The sequence below is a fragment of the Pongo pygmaeus genome, chromosome 12 (genome assembly GCF_028885625.2).
Source record: "Pongo pygmaeus isolate AG05252 chromosome 12, NHGRI_mPonPyg2-v2.0_pri, whole genome shotgun sequence".
In the NCBI taxonomy this organism is placed as follows: domain Eukaryota; kingdom Metazoa; phylum Chordata; class Mammalia; order Primates; family Hominidae; genus Pongo; species Pongo pygmaeus.
Window position 1 is genome coordinate 45,723,622 of NC_072385.2, and position 13,973 is coordinate 45,737,594.

Sequence of the window (13,973 nt, forward strand, 5' to 3'; positions counted from 1 at the left end):
CAGGTGATCCATCCACCTTGGCCTCCCAAAGTTCTGGGATTACAGGCGTGAGTCACCGCACCCGGCCAGAAAAGATTTAAGAGAAGCTTCAGAAATAGAATTAAGAGTACATGGCTGTTGTTTAAATGTAGAGGGTGAGGGAGCACAAAGAGTTGATGTCTGATTTAAATGTTAGGTAATAGGATGGATGGCTACGCTTTTAAGTGGCAGGAATAGATTGTGGGAAAGAAGTTTCCTGAGACTGTTATGGTGATAACAAGTAGATCCTGCTGAAGATGCAGAATTAGGATAGGGGAGAGATGGTGAACTACAAATCCTGTACAGGTTTGGGGGGCTGTCATACTACAGATGGAGGTGAAGCTATAGACATTGACCATCTAGGTAGAACATGTAGCACAAACAGGAAAATGCCTGCTCTATAGATAGAAAACTATAAGGATGACAGGTGAGGCCGGGCACGGTGGCTCACGCCTATAATCCCAGCACTTTAGGAGGCTGAAGCGGGCGGATCACCTGAGGTCAGGAGCTCAAGACCAGCCTGGCCAACATGGTGAACCCCCACCTCTACTAAAAAATACAAAAATTAGCTGGGCATGGTGGTGGGCGCCTGTAATCCCAGCTACTTGGGAGGCTGAGGCAGGAGAATCACTTGAACCTGGGAGGCGGAGGTTGCCATTGAGCAGAGATTGCACCATTGGGCGACAGAGCAAGATTCTGTCCCAAAAAAAAAAAAAAAAAAGAATGATAGATGAGGACCCAGGAGGTACTGGTCCTGTAGAAACCAGGAAAGAAGGATGTCCAGAATGAGGAGCTGGCCACAACGGTGGCTTTTGTGAGGACAGGCCTGATGAGGGGAGTGAATCTGGCAGTTAGGAAACCATTGAAAATCTTTCTTGAGAGTGGCTTCCAAGGATTGGATCATGGGTGAGAGATCAGGGCTTGCTGAGGAATCATCCAAATAAATGCTACAGCAAAATGTAAGTGAGAGATAGAAGTCTCCAAAGTGTTTACTGACAGAGATGTTCAATATGCCTTCTTCATCCACGTCATAAATTTAATTTTTCTCTGTGGAAATGGCTAAGGTAAAACAGTGTTTGCACAACTGGTCTTATGAGACTCACCTGGGTTGCTTGTTAGGCTACATTCTCCCAGTCTCCCTCTTAGGATGAGACATGGGAACCTTTAATGGTTTTTAACAAGCACTCCAGATTATTTTTATGATCAGGTACACTTGGGTTACACTGAGATAGGTGAAATAACCATATTTTGCCTATGAAAAAATAACTCGAATGAAGCCATGAGGAGAATAAGAGGAGAGCCATGGGGACGTACACCCAGGTCTGACTTAGGCTTTGATTCTTTCCACTGGAAAAGCTGTCTCTGCAGTTCCTTCAATTCTTGAATAAGTTAAGAGTTTTTCATCTTGATCTTGGAACCCTCAAAATAGGGCAAGTGGGTCTTGGGGAGATAAATAACCTTATATTCTTCCTATTTTGGGAGGTGTTCATTTTTCACTTTTTATCTCTGTTTATGTTTCTTCTTCTTTCTGGAGACAGCATTTCACTCTAACACTTAGGCTGGACTGCAGTGGTGCAATCACAGTTCACTGCAGCCTCGACCTCCTGGGCACAAGCTATCCTCCCACCTCAGCCTCTGAGTAGCTGGGACTACAGGCATCCGCCACCATACCGGGCTAATTTTTAAAGTATTTTTTGTGTATTTGGAGTCTCAGTATGTTGCACAGGCTGGTCTGAAACTCCTGGCCCTCCAAGCAGTTCTCCTGCGTCAGTCTCCCTGAGTGTTGGGTTTACAAAGGAAAGCCACTGCACCTGGCTGTGTTTGTTCTAAATGCCATATCTTTTTTTAAGTTCAACTTTTATTTCAGATACAGTAAGTACATGTGCTGATTTGTTACATAGTATATTACACCCAGGTAGTTAGTACCCAATGGTAGTTTTTCTTTTTTTTTTTTTTTGAGATGGAGTGTCGCTGTGTTGCCAGGCTGGAGCGCAGTGGCGTGATCTTGGCTCACTGCAACCTCTGCCTCCTGGGTTCAAGCAATTCCCCTGCCTTAGCCTCCTGAGTAGGTGGGACTACAGGCATGCACCACCATGCCCGGCTAATTTTTTTTTGTATTTTAGTAGAGATGGGGTTTCACCATGTTGGCCAGGATGGTCTCGATCTCCTGACCTCGTGAGCCACCGCACCTGGCCCCAATGGTAGTTTTTCAACTCACCCCCTGCCAGTAGTCTGCAGTATCTATTGCTCCCATGTTTATGTCCATGTGTGCTCAATATTTAGCTTCCACTTATAAGTGAGAACGTGCAGTATTTTACTTTCTGTTCCTGTGTTAATTCACTTAGGATTGTGGCTTCCAGCTCCCTCTATGTTGCTGCAAAGGACATGATTTCATCTTTTTATGGTTGCATAGTATTCTATGGTATATATGTACCACATTTTCTTTATCCAGTTTACTGCTGATGGGCACTAGACTGATTCCATGTCTTTGCTCTTGTGAATAGTGCACTAAATGCTGTATCTCATTGCTATCCTCTGGTCATCTCTGCATTCAGCCTAAGGACTTTGTTTTTCAGCAGCATCTGTCTACTTGATGTTTTTCTTGATCTACATTATGCCAATGAGCACCTCTCTCTTAGACTGTGATTAGGTATAGTAGCAAATCTTTATTGCTCCAGTGGTGCTTCTTAATTCCAACCACAGCAGAAGGGGTGCCTCCATTCCAGAGACATGCTTGTGGGGAGGAACCCATAATGAATACTACAGCTGGCTTGTAATGCAAGAGAGTCTTGGTCAACTTGCAGCTTTACTTTGAATTTATATACATTGTGCATCAAGTGATATAGAAGAGATAAAGTTGCATCTTGTATTCCTGACCAGGCATATAACTATACATGCTTACAATGTGCATGGTCTTTAAAGCTGATAAATACACCTAATGAATTCCTAGAACAACTGTACAAATCATCCTTTAAACAACTATTTAGGCCGGGTACGGTGGCTCACACCTGTAATCCCAGCACTTTGGGAGGCTGAGGTGGGCGGATCACCTGAGGTCAGGAGTTCGAGACCAGCCTGGCCAACATGGTGAAACCCCATCTCTACTAAAAATATAAAAATTAGCCGGGCGTGGTGGTGGGCACCTGTAATCCCAGCTACTTGGGAGACTGAGGTGGGAGACTTGCTTAAACCCAGGAGGCAGAGGTTGCAGTGAGCTGAGATTGCGCCATTGCACTCCAGCCTGGGCGACAAAAGCGCAACTCTGTCTCAAAAAATAAATAAATACATAAAAGCAAATAAATAATGTATGGAGAGTCTGCTCTGTAGCTGGAGGTGTATGTTCCAGGCAGAAGGAACAGTGGATGCAAAGGCCCTAAGCAAAAATTTTGCATGATGTATTTGAAGAGTTGGGGGGAGTCTGTCTATGGATATGCAAACTCTGAAAAGCCTGTTAGACAATCTAAATCAGGTAGGTGGTTAGATATGTATGTCTGCAGTTCAGGGGAGAGGCCTGAAACCAGATATAAATTGGGGAGTTGCCAGGATATAGATGGTATTTAAAGCTACGAGACTGGATGAGATCACCAAAAAAATTACATGTAGGTAGAGACTATTTTAAGAGATAGGAAAGATAAGAAGGAACCAGAAAATGAAACTGAGAGAGAATAGCATAGAACTGAGTCCAAAAAAAAAAAAAAAGGAGCGTGTTGTTCTGGAAGCCATATAGAGTGTGTTTCATGGAGGGCAGAAATGGCTGGTCAGGTGCTGCTGTGTGGTCAAGTGAAGCAAGACCTGACCATGGGATTTATCAGTGTGAAGGTCATTCTTGACTCTGACAAGAACCATTTTAGTGAGGTGGTAGGGGCGAGAACTTGATTAGAAATAGTTCAACATAGAAGGAGAGGAAGAGATTTGGAGACAGTATATAACAACTCTTTCAAGGAGTTTTGTTGCAGAGGGGCAAGAAGTACATTGGATGCTCGAGGAGGAGAAGGATTCATTTTGTTTGATCTGGTTTGGTTTTTAAGTTGGGGAAAATAGTAGCAGGTTTGAATGCTGCTATAACAAAATACTGTAGACTGGGCGGTTTATAGACAACAGACCTTTATTTCTCATAGTTCCAGAGGCTGGGAAGTTCAAGATCAAGGTACTGGCAGATTCAGTATCTGGTGAAGACTGATTCTTCACAGAAGCACTCCTACATGGTGGAAGGGGCGAGGGCATCTCTGGGGCTGCTTTTATAAAGGCATTAATATCATAAGTGAGGACCCCACCTTCATGAACTAATCACCTCCCAAAGCCCCACCTCCTGGTATGATCACCTTGGGGATTAGGTTTCAACTTATGAATTTTTTGGTGGGGACACAAAAGTTCAGTTTATAGCAAATGCTGATGGGAATATTCTAGTAGAGAGGGAATGACTGATGGTGTGGGAGTGACAGGAGACATTTGCAGGAGCAAGACCTCACGAATGCGTAAGGGGGAGCTCTGTTGCTTAAGTGGAGGTGTTGGTGGTAGATGGGAGTGTGGACAGTTCACTTGCACTAACAGGAGGGAAGGTGGAACTCATGGTCCAGGTACTGTTGAATAGATAGAGGTGGTAGGAGGAAACAAGCTGATTTCTCCTGTTTTTCCCTATGAAATAGGAAGCACAGTCACCAAGATGTGTGAGCTTGAAAGAGCTGGCATCAGAAGTTTGAGGAGCGGGGACACATGAATGGTTAACATGGTTCAGTGGCATAATGGATAGACTAGGGAAGGGTGTTATGATTGTTGAGCATTGTTAGTAGCCTTTTTGAGGTTGGTGGTCATTAATTAAAGTGAGGATAGTCAACATGGTATGTTTCTCTTCAGATACGTTCAACTGCACAGATGTAGGAGTGAGAAAGGGGAGAAGATTGACTTTAACCAGTTCTTCCAGAGTGTGACATGTGAGAGGCAGGGTAGGGAGTTGAGGTGTGTGCAAAGTAGTGCTTAAGATGAAGGACTGTGGGATTTTAACTGGTTAAGAAAGAAGTGAGGGCATGGTGGTAGTGAAGGTCGTACTATCAGTGGCTTGTAGGTTCTCATAGGGTCAGAAGTTTCTTGGAGTCAGGGAAGTAGAGGAAGTGAGCTGAAAAGAGAGGGGTTGGTGGTTAGGGGGTTGCGGTGATTTGTAATGACAAGGTCTAGAGTCTGACCACAGGAGCAGCTGAAGCAAGGTAGACAGATATTGAAAACCCAAAGAATTGAGGCAGAAGTATGTTAAATATGTCAGGTAGTGACAGTAAACCAGCAGCTGAAATCCTCCAGGATGGGGCTAGTTACCTAAGGGTCAATTAGATGTCTACTAGGAGGGGTAAGGGACAAAACAGTCTGATCCTGAGGATTTTCAGAGAGGAGAGGAAAAAAGTGGTCTGGAAATGGCAACGAGATACATGGAGTCCACTTACCCCATTCTGAGCGAGGGTTATGGGAGAAAAAAATTCTCTGTGCTTCTGTAGGGAAGCAGTGTCCTCAGGGAAAGCCCGGTTTCTATGAGAGCAAGAAGATAAGTGAACGATCAGGGAAGACAGTGTTTCAGGGGAAAGGCTTTCAGGAGGTATGTAGGTAGAAGAGGACATACCAGAGGACATTGTGTTCCTTATGGGAATTAGAGTGTGGGATGAAGGGTGACCTATGAGTCAGGGGCTTTTCATAAGTTACTTAAACAGATAAAGGGCATATTGAAATTGTCTTGGTCCAAAGACAGTGGTGGCAAGAGTGGTAGAAGGCCCCCTCTTCCTTTCTACGAATAGAGGCCTGGACATGGGCTGGTTTTCTTTTGAGTATGTGGGATAAGTGCCCAATATCTTAGATATCTGTTTAATTTTTAAAATATTTTTAATATTTACAGGTCATTAGTAATTATCAGCACTTTAGATGGGAGAATTTCTGCCTTGGATCCTGAAAATCATGGTAAAAAGCAGTGGGATTTGGATGTGGGATCCGGTTCCTTGGTGTCATCCAGCCTTAGCAAACCAGAGGTAAGAATTTTCTGTTAACTGTTGACTGGAAAACTTAATTCTAATGAGTAATTGCTGATATTAAGAAGTTTGGGGCCCTATTGCCCAGGTTTGAGGCCTGTCTGCCTCTTACAGGTTGTATCCCTTTAGGGCAATTACTTAACTTTTCTATTCCTCAGTTCCCCTCTTGTGAAATGAGATGGATAATAACATCATCTTAGGATTACTTGGGGCATTAAGTGAGTTAATCCTATAAGTGAGCAGCTGAGGATACTATCTGCCATATCAGCAAAGCACATTATGTGAGCTATAAATTATTGTTTATTATCATCACAAGGTCTCTAGGAATAATAAGATAAATATAAATAAAAACTTTATTGAATTTTACTAGTTAGAAATCTGTGCTGCAAAATCCCATAAATTATTGTTCCCTAATTATAAGCAGAATTCATCCGAAATTTTTTTGTAATGTAATTCCAGGCAAATTTGATTATTTGCAGAAAAAGTGTACTTAATAATTTGGAGTTCTAGAATAGTAGAGGGGAAAGAGCATAGATTCAAAGAGACCTCGCTTCCAAAATTACTCTGGCACATGACTTCAAGCCCCTCAGAGCTTTAGTTGCTTCTCATCAATAAAGTGAGGACACAGCCTGCCCTCATGGGGTACAGATGGGGGAGATTAAATAAGAGAAGCTGATTTTCCTCACCTTTAGTTTCAATTCCGATGGATTAAGTCTCTCTCCTTTTCTGGAGCTTTAGTCTGTTGTTTAAATTATTTAAAAATAAGTCCATCTTTTGAGTGGTGACTACTAACATTGAAGCAGTCACCTCTGTTTTCCAGAATGCCCGTGGCCTTCTTTTATATCGAGTTGTTCCTGTAGGACACTCCCTAGGGTAGTCTTTTTTCTCTTTTGTCATCAGTCTTTTTCTTTAAAAAGCTTCCTAGCTGATATTAAGTATGGAAAAGACAAAATCGTACATGAGGGGTTTGAGAATGACCTGAATATTGGTGACCAAACTTTCCAATGGGAAACTGCTACCAGTGACCCATCTATAATAACAGACTTTCCTGTGCTTTCCAGTAAACCCAGCCCGAATCTTTTCTGGTGCACCCAAACTGATACTTAAGGAAACAACACTGCCAAACTTCCACATTTGCTGTGTGCTAAACCCTGAGTAGACTTTATAAGTGGCTACTATTTCTCAGTATACTGAAAATACATTTTGAGAATAGAGAACTTCTATTGTATTATGAATTATTAATGCAAATAGCAATTTGATTCTAAGTTACATTAAGTTTATAATTGAGTATGGTATTCAAGTGAATTACTACTTAAGATAAACTTGTTTATTTTTCTTCTGCTGGGATTATGCTTGGGTATGCATGTTTTACTTTATTTTTAAACTAGACATAAGAGATGATCAGCAAAATGAGAAGACTGTAAGCTGCTTACATCTGAGGTAATATCACAGTGTGTTGTAGTGGTTCAAAGCATGTGTGTGTTTGCAAACTGAAATATACATAGGTACAAAAAGATAAGTTGCATGGTATGGCAAAGTAGAATGCAAATAGTTGTAATAACCTGAGTGCTAGTAAGTGTGTTTGAGTTATAAGCAGCTAGTTGTATTTGAAGGTTTTCTTACAGATAGCAGTTATATTAGCTGTTTTTAAAACTACAGTTCAACATTCTTACTGTCTTTAGTTCGCACCATTTTCTGTGGTTTATTAGGGCTCTCTTGTTTTCAGTGTCCTCTCTCACGCACCTACCCCCAATCCTAGATCTTTTGGATAAAATTTTTGCTTTGAAATGTTGAATCGTAGGCCGGGCGTGGTGACTCATGCCTGTAATCCCAGCACTTTGGGAGGCCGAGGCGGGTGGATCACAAGGTCAGGAGTTTGAGACCAGCCTGGCCAACATAGTGAAACCCCGTCTAAATACAAAAAATTAGCAAGGTGTGGTGGCAGGCCCCTGTAATCCTAGCTACTTGGGAGGCTGAGGCAGGAGAATCACTTGAACCTGGGAGGCGGAGGTTGCAGCGAGCCAAGATTGTGCCACTGCGCACCAGCCCAGGCGACGGTGCAAGACTCCCATCTCAAACAACAACAACAACAACAACAACAGAAATGTTAAATCAAAAGCCTATTCAGAGAGCTCACTGGTCGCTTTTCATGCAGGAAAAGAATCCTGATACCTCTGCATTATCTAGATTTTCATTTTCTACTTCATAGAAAAAAAAAAAGAAAATCTAAAGGTATTGAAACAGCTGTGATAAAATGATAGATTAACTAGATTTTACTGCTGACCCAAATTCTTGGGACCATTTCTTGAGAGTGGATGTTTAATATGTAGAGATACTGATGATATAATGTTGTTCCCAGCATTGTAACATACTCGATGCTCCTTACACAGTGTAATCCTCATAGTAACCCTTCTGAGGTTGATACGTTGGTCCCATTTTGTAAAGAGGAAATTGCAGCTCAAATAAATTTGCTTGAGGTTGCTGACCAGCTATATATATGATGAGGTTGGAATTGAGCCCGAGATTGCCTGACTACTCCATTCTGCCTGCTCTGAAGCCCTTTTGCCACCTTGTATATACCTCCCTTTCTTTACAAACTCGGCTCTTCATAGACTACAGTGGTTCTCAGACTGTTTGGTCTCAGGACCTGTTTATACTCTAAAAAATTATTGAGGGCTCTAAAGAGCTTTTTTTCAGGCTGGAGTGCAATGGTGTGATCATATCTCTCTGCAGCCTTGAATCCTGGGCTCAAGCAATCCTCCTGCCTCAGCCTCCTGAGTAGCTGGGACTACAGACATGCACCACCATGCCCAGCTAATTTTTTTTTTGTGGAGACAGAGTCTCGATATTGCCTAGGCTGGTCTCGAACCCCTGGGCTCAAGTGATCTTCCCACCTTGGCCTCTCAAAGTGCTGGGATTACAGGCATAAGCCACCACGACCAGCCTAAAACAAATGTTTAAAAAACATGTATTTTATTAAAGAAATAACAATAAACCCACTCTACAATAACATAACATTTTTGTGAATAATAACTATATTCTTTAATACAAAAAATTTAATGAGAAAAGTGGCATTTTACATTTTTGCAAGTCTCTTAAATTTCTGGTTTAATAGAAAACAGTTGTATCCATGTCTGCCTTAAATATATTGCATTGTTTTGATTTAACTACATAAAGAAGAAAATCCAGCCACATACAAATGTAGTTGGAAAAGGGAGGAATATTCTAGTAGCCTTTTCAAATAATTGAGGCCATTCTTTTTTAATACTCTGCCAAAACAAGTGGAAGTTTTTTAAAGGTTAGTTGCAGTGTGGAATCAGAAACCATATCAATGAACATTTTATACTCTGAACACTAACATCCATTGGTCTGTCTTGCCTTTTACTCATGAATGATTTTATAACTTAGAAAGTATTGACTGAGTTACATAGATCTTTTAAATGTTGGCATATTTCCTTATAGAATATTTAAAAAAAAAAGAAACAAATTTGTTGCTGTTACCACTGATCTCATCAGAAAAGTCTCTAAGTACTGGGAAGCTGTGAAGCGCAAATTGGCAGATGCAAGTTTTTTTGTTTTGTTTTGTTTTTTGTCTTTTAGAGACAGGGTCTCACTCTGTTGCCCAGGCTGGAGTGCAGTGGCATGATCATAGCTCACAGTAGCCTCCAACTCCTGGGCTCAAGCAGTCCTTCCACCTCAGCCTCCTAAGTAGCTAAGACTCTAGGCGCTTGCCACCAAGCTCAGCTACCTTTTTTTTTTTTTTTTTTTTTTTTGTAGAGATGGGGCTTTCTTATTTTGCCCAGGCTGATCTCGAACTGCTGGGCTCAAGCTATCCTCCTGCCTCAGCCTCCCAAAGTGCTGGAATTACAGGCATGAGCCACCATGCCTGGCCCAGGTTTTCCAGTATTCTAGAATTCACTTAAAAACATAAATTTTATCACAAATACTGTCAGATGTGTTCTTTGAAGTAAAAAGTTCACTTTGTTCATTTTTTAGAAAATGTCTACCTAATACCCAATTGACTTTTGAGTAAAATTGGAGCTCAATGAACAAAGCTGCTAGTTCAGCTCACAACTCAGTTCCAGAAGTGCTTTTCCTCAAGACATGCTTTAGCATGTGGAGAAAGGCTTGTTACCTACTTCCTAATTAGTCATGCAGAATAATAAAAAGATGTGTTACTCAGGGTCAAGATTTAATGAAATCAGTCATTTTTATTGCTTCATCAAGAACATTTGTAAGTGCAACTGTCTCTGTTTTTTTTTCCTTTAGTTCAGGTGTATGACAGTGAAGAATACCATTGTATTCTTAGTTTGGTTCCTGAATTGTGCGAAGGCACGGGCAGTTTTAGTCAGCATTGCTTTTATACCTTCAGGGCAAATAACAACCCAGTGAAAAGGCAAATCACATCTTGTTTGAAAACTGTGTGCTATTTTGCACCCCTGAAAGAGTCCACAAACCATACTTTGAAAATTACTTAATTGGTATGTGATAGAAATGTAAGGATATTTGTGAAATTATAAACATATTAGCAAGGAGAGAAGACTGTATTGTGAGTGTGAGTCATCTGTTATTCAGCAAGGTGTGTGCTGCTCAGCATCTAGAAGTTATGTTCAAAAGTTGAACATTTGTCCAGTTCAGATTTAGAAGAAAAAAGTTGAACAAAACACCACAAAAGGATCATCAAGGCTGGGCACGGTGGTTCACACCTGTAATCCCAGCACTTTGGGAAGCCAAGGCAGGTGGATTGCTTGAGGTCAAGAGTTCTAGACCAGCCTGGGCAACATGGCGAAACCCCATCTCTACAAAAAATACAAAATACAAGAAAAAAAAATACAAAAATTAGCCAGGTGTGGTGACATGCACCTGTAGTTCCAGCTACTCGGGAGGCTGAGGTGGGAGGATCACTTGGGCCTGGGAGATGGAGGTTGCAGTGAGTCAGGTCACACCACTGCACTCCAGCCTGGGTGACAGAGTGAGACCCTGTCTCAAAAAAAAAAAAAATCAAATACTGCCATTTGAAATGCTGTGAACTGGATGCATAAAGTAATACTACCTTTAAAATGCATCTGGTGCAGTGTTTTCTTAAGGTCCTTAACCTTCATAATAGTTAACTTTGTGAGAAGTAGTTAACTTCCTCTCTCAGAAACCCAGTGTTTGGTTGTAAAGGCTGGTGTAGGGAAGAGGGCCAGTTGTAGCAGGCAGAAAGAGCTGGCATGGATATATAGCAGGTGTCACCTCCCAGGTAACAATAAATAGGTTCATGGCTTCCTGTGGGGACTCCTGTATTAGAATGTCGGTTTCTCCAAGCTTTCATCAAGAATGGTATGAAAGTTGGGCACAGTGGCACGTGCCTCCTGAGTAGTCGTCCCAGCTACTCAGGAGGCTGGGCCCAGTTGAGCCCAGGAGTTTGAGGCCAGCCTGGGCCACATAGCACAACCCTGTCTTATGACGAGGAAACAGATTAACCTCAGAAGACCAGAGAAGATGTATTCTCTGCAACTATCAAAGTTACTTATTAATCTGAGAAGGTGAAGGATAAAGGATTTGATAGACTGTATAATAATTTTTAAGTTATTGATAAAGGAATTGATTATGGATCACATGTACTTTTGCTGGAATAGTAAAGCCACACAGGAACTTCTTAGACTGTGTGGTATTGTGGAGGAGGGACTAGGATTCAGGAGCTTCAGTTTTAGTCTTAATTCTTCCATTAACTTACTGTGTGAACTGGCTAAATTATTTAACCAGTAGAGCTTTAATTTCCTTCTCTGTAAAGTTATAGAATTGGACTACATCTCTAAAGATAATCTAACTTCATGCGTCAGGTACAGTCACATACATGAAACACCCAAGTAAATTATCTGGAGAAATTTTTGAACTTTCCCTTTTACTACATTTAAGGATTCTTCTGAAAATAAAGAACAAATTCACTAGGAATTACCATTAGGTACATACTTGCCTCCTGGCTTGCTCTGATGTTCTTAACCTTTTCTAATCCAAAAGGCTTACAAAATAGTGTATTTTGTTGCTTTAGTGGGATTTTGATTATGTCAATGGAAAAAATAAGCTCCTGGAAGATAAGGGAAATTGACAGTTCCACTAAGAACAGATGTTTTAAATTATATTTAGTATGAATTGTGTACCTTGGGACACACATCCCATTTGCCACTATCTCCTGAAGAGTGTGGATACATAACCAAGCTAAAACCATTAAGGTGCATGTTTGTGTGTCTTAGAATAAATAATGCACCTAAAGTTCACTCTATTAGCTTTAACAGATGTGCTTAGGTTCTAAGTGTAATATTTTTTCCGGTTAATAGTAGCTAAGAATTTTGTTTTTAATTTTCAGAAGGACCACCTGATGTGAAATCTGATTTGCTTTCCTCTAGTAATTTATATTCAGATTCAACCTTGAGAAAAGCACTAAGGAAATTTGTCTGTGATTCCTCACTGATTGTCTTAAAATTTTGTTTTGTAACACATGAGCATCGTTTTTTCTTTAGGATCTCTGGGCTACATTTGGATCACTTCACCAAATCTAAGTAGATTGAACTATCTACTTCTTTATGTCTTAGAACTCATTTTTAAATATGAAGACCTTCCTTTTGTTATTCAGAATGCATATTGTAATTGTGTATATATAACTAATTTGTACTTAGATGAATACCTTTATCTTTATTTAGAGATACCATATTTGTTTTCTGTTTTGGTTTTCTGTTAAATATGCCCTTTTTTTCCTCTTAAGAAGAACAAACAACTCTCGTCTAAACTTAGATAAGGTTTGGGGTTTTGCTTTATTTTAGGCATGTTTCTCCCCAAGGGACACCGCCTTTCTGTTTCAGACAGGTGCAGAAACAGGCAGCTCTGATGCTGGTGCTCTCCAGCCTCCTCCCCCTCCCCATATCAGACTGCATGCATTCCACTAATATAAGGGCTTTGAAAAGTGGGACTGCCTTTGAAAAGGGTACAGCTTTACTGGTTACTGCTTTGTTTAGAAAGAGTCTATTAGTAGACCCTTTTAAGTATTTATTAAAAGAGAATCTGTAATCTCTTTTAAAGCTTCTCTTACTTTTACTGAAAGCTGTCCAAGTTGTTTTGCAGTTTTTCATTTGCATGCGAACTAGCACATTTTGAGTCTGTGTCATCTAAGATGGCAGTTTATTTTGAAGCATAGCTGTCAATCATGTAGCAAGCCAATATTTAAATAATTGCCTGGGTTAATTGCTTTTCTTTTAATTATAGAAATGAAACAGTGCTTTAATTTAATTTTGTTATATTAATCCCTTAGCATGGCTGAAAGCAGTGCTGTGAACTAAGCTAATTTATCCCAGCATTGCATGTCACCAAAGGAGAAACTGATTTGGCCCTGGTTTTTTTATTTTTTATTTTTTTTTAGGAAATTGACTCTTCATATACATTGTTTATGTCATGAATATATATTAATCTAGGTGAAGGCAGAGATAGTTATTAAAATCAGTGTTCTTTTATCATGACTGTGAGAAGTATGCTTAAAAAGCTAGTCTGGTAGTTTTCCTTGAGGCATTTTGTTTTATAGGTTGATTAAATTAGTGAAAAAAAAGAATTAAACAATTGTTATCAACTTGATATTTCTCTGCTCTTGAGTACTAATTTACATTTTTTAAGATAAATACCAAATCATTGCAGAGGTTTTTCTCAACATTTAAGCATATAGCATATCACTTGGGATGCAATCTGACTAATACCCAGATCTGCTGAACAATCTCATTACCCCTCCCGTTAGGGCATCATCATCTAATGGTGATGCCCCTTCCCTTGTCTTTCAGGTATAATTCCTGGAGACCCTTTACTTTTATCAAACAGTCTTCCTTTTACTTTCCCCAATGTTTCCAGGGAAGTAAAAATATATATTTCCATAATACAACAATGTTGAAGCATCTTTTTTTTTAAGTCACAAATAGTCAATTCTGA

At 40.3% G+C, this 13,973-nt stretch overlaps 1 protein-coding gene across 2 annotated transcripts in view; it reads left to right on the top strand.

Moving 5' to 3' along the window:
- The window catches only part of EIF2AK3 (eukaryotic translation initiation factor 2 alpha kinase 3), a 74,315-nt gene that overhangs the window by 8,114 nt on the left and 52,228 nt on the right, over nucleotides 1-13,973 (top strand). For both annotated transcript variants that reach the window (XM_054472501.2, XM_054472511.2), the window contains exon 2: nucleotides 5,894-6,023. In XM_054472501.2, the coding sequence (XP_054328476.1) occupies nucleotides 5,894-6,023 (130 nt within the window). The remainder of the gene's footprint in view (nucleotides 1-5,893; nucleotides 6,024-13,973) is intronic.